The sequence below is a fragment of the Ischnura elegans genome, chromosome 9, assembly GCF_921293095.1.
Source record: "Ischnura elegans chromosome 9, ioIscEleg1.1, whole genome shotgun sequence".
Classification (NCBI taxonomy): domain Eukaryota; kingdom Metazoa; phylum Arthropoda; class Insecta; order Odonata; family Coenagrionidae; genus Ischnura; species Ischnura elegans.
Window position 1 is genome coordinate 102,416,116 of NC_060254.1, and position 7,674 is coordinate 102,423,789.

At 38.2% G+C, this 7,674-nt stretch overlaps 1 protein-coding gene across 1 annotated transcript; it reads left to right on the top strand.

The window, feature by feature from the left end:
• Nucleotides 1-3,043: 3,043 nt before the first annotated feature.
• Nucleotides 3,044-5,377, top strand: LOC124165431 (larval cuticle protein A3A-like). The gene is made up of 2 exons (XM_046542840.1): nucleotides 3,044-3,063; nucleotides 4,754-5,377. Exons 1-2 carry the CDS (start codon nucleotides 3,052-3,054, stop codon nucleotides 5,300-5,302), a joined length of 561 nt encoding a protein of 186 aa, XP_046398796.1. The 5' UTR covers nucleotides 3,044-3,051; the 3' UTR covers nucleotides 5,303-5,377.
• The last annotated feature ends 2,297 nt before the right edge of the window (nucleotides 5,378-7,674 follow it).

Here is a 7,674-nt window from a genome sequence, read left to right on the forward strand (position 1 = left end):
TTAGATACGTCTTGAGTGGGGATGAGTCTCTAGGCGGTGAGGCTAGAGACAACGGGCGGTAAGGCTGAGGAACTAGGATCTATTTTATACAAATATCAGTTATAAGAACAAGGAATGTGAAAAACGGAAACGAGAGTGAGCAATTCCTTCACTTTCTTTTCCTTGCGTTTCGTCGGCGCTCTCCGGTGAACACTGCATTAGCTCTCGGGAAAAATTAGCAGCTATCTTCGCTCGAATTAATAATTTCCGTACATTGACATATAAATGACAAGAACAACAAAATCAAAATGATAGAATAACGAAAACTGGTGAAAACATGGGAATTCCATAACGGAGCAGAAATTGGATACGAATCCAGGTTTCTCGGCAAATTGAGAACCTGGCTGTTTTGGCGGGAAAATATTGAGGGTGTTTCTTAAGCTCTTAGCTTAAGTAGCTAGTAGGCTAGAGCATTTCATATGAAATTTAAGTATCCATGACATTTTTTTGCTATGATTACTATTTTGCTTCCACTGACTCTAATATTTTCGTAATTATGAACACTTCTCTGTGCATAAACTTACCTTGATGCCTAGACTTAAAAAAAAAATTCCCTGATGCCATATGTATTGGATAGCAATCCCAACAAAAGAAAGTTCTTCCGGGACTCCGGGAAAGCTGATGATTTCTGTATGATATGCATTACGTAAATTAATGAAATAAGTCAAATACTATTCGAATTTAGTTACTATTCACGTTAAATGAAGAGATGGCGCATGCAAACGTGAAGCCTCTGCAAAAACCACAGAGAAGAGTTATTTTTTGTTGTGCGTTCAGTCACTGGAGATGAACCCGCATGCAAGTCTAATTTAGCGGCGAAAAATGAGGGGTACTGAAATGAAACATTAAGTAGTCGTTTGAATATGCTAGGAGTAAGGCAAAAGAGTAATTTACGAAGAACAAATGATTCCTCTGATAAATAATTACTTAATATAAAGACAGTCATTCATAACTTGAGAATTTTCAGCACTCCTACACGCGGTTTCTTACCCAAAGGTTGCAAACTGCGTGGATTCCGGAATAACTAAATAAACACCGGTTTATAATGACGATAATAGGTAAACCAATGGAAATGGAAGCTTTGGCTAAAGGCTCGATTATTACTCTAGTTATGGGTACATACTGACTACGAATCTGTAGCAGTTTATTTTTACTTTTGAAATCCGTTAACCACGGACATTGGAGGACACCAAAAAAAAAAACTTAAAATTATAAAAGACCAAATAAAAGGGAAAGATTCGGGGTTGTAATCCTATTTGCTCGAAACTGATGCGATGATAATAGAAGAGATAATTTAATAACTTCCACTTTCATGCAAAATTATGTTGTATCAAAAGCCATTTATAGCAAAACATGACAAATGTTTGGAATATTCATTGATTTTGTTCACTGGGCTTCCGAACGGCCTCATTTGCCAACACATTGCACCACGAAGGAATTAATGGGCCGAGCTGAAATTTTTGAACTTCAAAAGACCTGCCTAACTCGCTGTCACTGCTTTTCTGAATGAAATCAACATTCAAATGCTAATCAGCTGGCCATTTAATTCCCAAAAAAACAAACACCGCAACAGTTATCCTCCACCAGCTTAATTTAAAAAACTTGGAGCTCAAAGCCAAAAGGAAATATCAGCTGAAAATTTGAATGCAGGCAAAAAATCAGCCGAGGATGCGATGCATTCCTATATTTTCAAAACTCCTGAATTTTACCACTTAGATAATAAATAATGTCAAAAATTCCTGTTGAAGGAAAGAAAACATACTCAAAAAAGAATTCAAGAACGAACAACTTATGTGCGCTAAAACATGCAACACAAAATTTTTACCGACAACATTACGATAGTGACCAACTGGAGTACAAGTCGCCAGAACAATTTTTTTCAGAAAAACCTAATGGATGATACTAAATTTTATACTTAATGACCAAACTTAGAACTAATGTCACATAGTGTATCAAAAATTCGAGGATAGATGGCTAAATGATTTATTTTCACGCTGAAGGTGCGGATAAACCTCAGGGTCGCCAGTCACAATTTTTAAATGAGATGCATTTCGTGGAGAGGACCTATAATAAAAGGTATAACCTTTACAGAATGAAATACAACAGGTAAGATAAAAATACCGGTGTTTGATTATATGATTGAGCAAGTATTTGGATAAATAGTACAAAGATACCTAATTTTGAATATTGATGCTAGACTGAATTACTCAGTGAATCGAACCCTCTGCTCCCGATCTTTACTTTTACGGTATTATTAGTAACCGTATTTACCACTAGGATTTTTCTTATCAACGTATTTATTAACGAATGCAACATTTGAAAAGACTACTGCGATGTGAAGCATCTTCACCATCTAGGTTATTTAATGGGTGATAATTTAAAAAGCAAACTTTGTTGCATTCCACACAAAATGGAATTCGCTTATTGTGCGTATTACAACAAAGTTTACTTTTTCATCTACCATTCCCAAAAGTGAACTCGCATACCATTTATTTCATTGAATGGGTTAACAAGACGAAAACATAGCGAGTCCAAAGCCCAGTTTTTAAATGAATTCTGTTCAATTCTTGCAATAACTTGCTACTTTAAATAAAATTAAAGTATAGAATAGATATGACTGCTAATTTAATACTCAAAGCATAAAACTAAATAGGAAGTATCACGGCCGTGGTCCCAAGAGAGGAAATAATTCAGCAGAGAACCTATAATCGAGCCGCAATAGCAAATGCCTGAGTTTAGGGGCCACGATTCCCATCTGCGGATTAATTACCTCAAGGACAAGACTGGAGAAGACCACTGTCCAATGGAAACTGATCCACGACTTTTTTTTTAAGAGAGGCTCACAGAAGCCAGCCAAATTGCACAAAGGGTGGAGTCGTGGAGATTCAGAGGACACCGGTTCAAGTAGGCCATTTCATCACCACCTTGACAACGGGCGAGGGTGCCAAGAGCGAGTATAAAAGGGCGGCGGGACGCGGTTTTCAGCACAGAACCCATCCGTCCTCCGACAAAATGGCATTCAAGGTAAGCACTCGCTGACCAGCTTCGGACACGAGCTGTACGCTCCGACGGTGATACGCGCCCATACTCAATACTTCAGTATCCAAAACTACGTAGGAGGAATAGTTCCCTTGGATTTAAGACATACTTTACCCCGCCGATAGAAAAGTTATTGATAACATAAGAGTGTTAAAAAACTTAATTACGAACAGTGTTATTTAAAGAGCATTCGAAGATGTGCAAAATAACCGCCTAATTATCAACAAAGGTTTAAAAATTTCATACTATTTCATTTTAACTGTGTGTGTCGTAGCATTAACAGTACTATGCAATGCTCGATATAGAATGAAACGCTTAATAATTATTTAGAATGAAATTGCAAGGTATCATTTTAGATTCAACCATTTCGTTGAACCTTGGAGTTGAAACAAGCATGTCGTGTCAGCTCTATACGCATAAATATCTTTTTGTTTTCTTTACATCTTTCGACTCTTCTTTTATTCGCAAACTGAAGTCGATGTCCCCACCTATTAACAGAAGAATGCCACATTTGACATTAATTGGGAAAATAGGCGTTTTAAACGATGTTCTCTTCAGCGAACATTGAAGCATGTTCATTCCTACAACCATTTTTATTCTTAAGGATAGCATTTTTATAAATGGAAGGAGTGACAAAATTGCTATATTTCTAAATTCAGCATTTTATGAAAATTTAAATAGTCAAAATAACGTGCATTGCAGAGTTTATTCATTCGGAAAAATTCCGCGGACCATTACTTGGAAATATAACCACGCTGAATGACCTAGAAATTTTGGCTCACAAAAAGCGATACCATTACTTTTGAAAACTTAATTCATGGTTCATCTTTAACCAGTTGTAAACCGTTAGCCTATTTCAGTTCACGGACAGCAATAGACCCGGGAGACGTATCAATAGCGCTTAAAACGACAGAGATGTAACTAAGAGAATGAAAAAGCATTGGGCCTAATCTTCAAACGTCTACTCCAACAGTTCTTCGTCTATAGATCACTATTACAGTCAATTGTAGCATTGAGCCACTCAAGAAATTTCCGCAAGATCTACTCATTAACGTCTCTACATATAAGTGGCTCCCTGAAAAATGATTATGGTCCATGAAACCAATTATTTGAAATAACTTTACCAACTATTTAGTATCACCAACAAAATACGACTCATAACCCCGGAGAACACTAAATCCTTTGAATATTTCGTAGCCCATAGACCTGACTTGTCCTAATGATACTAATTGCGAAGAGTCTATAAGAATATTTATCTTTACCGCTCAATTGGTCAGTTTTGAGACGCAATGCTACCTTGATGATTCTTTCATAATCATCTCTAAATATTCAGAGTAAATAGACCCGAAATTATTCCCACAATTTACTGCAACTAAACTTTGATAACTTTTCCTACAAATTTAATTAAGAATCAATTTTATTTAATCGTTTGTTATTTAATTATTTATTTAATCATTAATCAATCATTATAAAGAAACGGGGAAAATGCCGACAAAGTTTAACTCCATGTAGTTTGAAATTTTTCAGTTCCTTTTATTATACTTAGACAAGTAAAACGCGACGCAAAAAAAACATAATACAAGCGGTCGAACAGGAGGTATTCATCCTTTCAAGAAAGAGGATGAGATGGACCAGAAATGCGGTGTCTAATCAATTCATTTTCTGATTCCCACAGTTCGTCGTCTTCGCCGCCCTCGTGGCCGTCGCCCGCGCTGGACTCGTCCCAGCTACCTACTCTGCACCCCTCGCCTACTCCGCACCCCTGGCCTACGCCGCACCCGTCGCCAAGGCCGTCGTCGCCGCTCCCGTCGCCAAGGCTGTCGCCGTTGACACCGACTACGACCCCAACCCCCAGTACTCCTACTCCTACGACATCCAGGATGCTCTGACCGGAGACTCCAAGGGACAGACCGAGACCCGCAACGGAGACGTCGTCCAGGGACAGTACAGCCTCATCGAAGCCGACGGAACCCGCCGTATCGTCGACTACACCGCTGACCCCGTCAACGGATTCAACGCCGTCGTCCGCAAGGAGGGAGCCGCTGTCGTCAAGGCCGCCGTTGCCGCACCCGTCGCCGTCAAGACTGTCGCTGCTGCACCCGCTTTCGCTTACCACGCCGCCCCCGCCGTCGCTTACCACGCCGCTCCCGCCGTGGCTGCCTACCACGCACCCGCTGTGGCTTACGCCCACGCCCCCGTCGCCTACAAGACCCTCATCCACTAATTTATGACTGAAGTGCGGCTCCATTCAAGGATGGAGAGTATTTATGCAAAGAAAAAATAAAAACCCTGCCTACAATGTTTGTGACTATTTTTTTCATCATTATTATCATATCAATCGATTGGGGAGAAAGATGTTGTTATATCAAGACGAATTTAATCAAGTGTGATGGCCCGTTTGTTCCACTGGAAGATCTAATTTCGGCTTTTTTATATCCCGTACTTCAAGAGTTGGGCATCGCATCATAATACCATCCGGAAAGTGACGCCAAGGTCATTGAAATACTATTAAACCTAGCTAAATCGAAGTATGTCTTTTCGAGAACTAAAAGTTTTGTTAAAGGGCAAATGTAAAAATGGTTTCGTTAGATAATTGAATTTCGCCATGTTCTGTAAGCCATCTTCCTTGGATATAAAACAATACGATGAGATTGTGTCGCCGAATTACAACATGTTATATAGATATTAATACAGTCCATCGAGCGTGCTACAATACTTCACTGAATTCATATCAGGGTCAAACCTTGATTTAGCGGATGATTTTGCAAAAATCACACCGTTAACTGAATATGTAGGGTGTAGATGAAACATAAAATAGAAATAATTGAATCAAAATTTTATATTGCGGTTTCTTTTTGTTTCTGGAAATTATATTTTAGAAAACGTTTTAGCATACATAGTAAGCAACAACAAAATAAATTAAAAATTAAAAGAAATGATTTTAATTCTAACTGTAGATAATCAGGGCAAAAATGTCAATTTTCCCTTTTATGCGCAAAAGACCAATTTTTGTCAACTGGTAGAGCATTTCACTGAGACAAGGATTTCGCTATTGTCATCGTTATATTTGCTAATACATAAAGATTCCATTATACAGGCGTTTGGGTACACCTAAATGAAAATAGAAAACATTTTCACTGAGAGATTTAATGCTTTAGTGGGAATATGCAACATTTTCATAAATCGATGTTCATATTAATCAAAACACTCCATCGCGCGTGGAACAAACACTTCATCGAATGCGTAAGTATTAGGGCACAACCTTGCCCTTTAGGCAACGTATGACTTGGCAAAAATCACACATTTAGCTCAAAACCTTAGTTTTGGTATCAAAAATAAATAGCTTAGGCGTTATAAGTATCCACTCTAGAAACCTTTCCAGATCTCTTTCTATTCACGGAAAACTATATCACCAAGGCTGTTTCCTGCAAAAGCAGTGATGAATTGCCAATTGGGAAGCACCCTTGGAAGTAGGTAAGCTTCGATCAGCGATTCCGGGTTAAAGTTTACGGCGTTGCCACATGAGATGCGCTTCAAACTGCAAGACCAACAAATAAAGTACCTACGAAAATATCCAATTTTTTGGGAAAACGTAAATGATACAGACGTTTCTTGACATAAAATATTTTACCCCGAAAGTAAAATCTTTCCAAACACAGTAAATGAGGAAATACCACTAAGTATAGTGATGGAACTGATTTACATATATAAAGTTATACCAGGAAATTAAATCACTATATTGGTGCAAACGACGTTTCTAATGACTCCCTAGCATTACCCTGCTGACAAAGGTTATTTCCACTTCACTTATCGTAGATCTCTATGAAGAATTTGAAAGTAGATATTAACCATTAACCCCTTTTCAACTGGCAAGTCACCTATATGGTTTCATCAGCGCAGGAACTTAAGTAGAAAGCCCCTTGGGAAACACTTCACTGATATGAAAAAAAAACACCGAAAAAACCACACATGGAATGTTCATAACTGAGCCATTTAAATTATTTTCTTCACACAATACTGAATTCACAGTCCTGAAAGAAACTGGAGTTCATAATAATGACAGAAGAATCATCCGCAGTTTATGCATAAGTCAAGTAGCGGTGATAAAATCAGGACCAGGCTGAGAAGAAGCAAGAATTAGGAAAGGAGTGAGACAAGTCTCTGCTTAGTCACCTGTATTTTCGGCGTTAACATCTAGAAATTCAATTATAAAATCAAAGAAAATACCTTGACGGTGAATATCTAGGAGAGAAAATAGCATGCTACGATTTTCCGTAGAAATTGCTGTCACAGCAGACACACGGAATGATTTGAGGTGTATTCTGGTTAATGTAGGAAGGGTAAGGGAAGATATCAGCTGAAAATTAGCACAAAGATGTGTAATGTAGCACGACGTAAAATCATTCGTTCGTTGATTTTCTTTCCACGGTGTTTTTCTTGGATTTTCTTTTCTTAACCATCACATGTGCCTAGTCAAATGAAATGAGGTAGAATATTCAAAAATAATCACTCGGTGAGGAAAAAAAGAAGAGAATGGATGATTTATGGAAATGACACCACCACACCAAATTTACACCCGCCCCTCCATGACAAGCA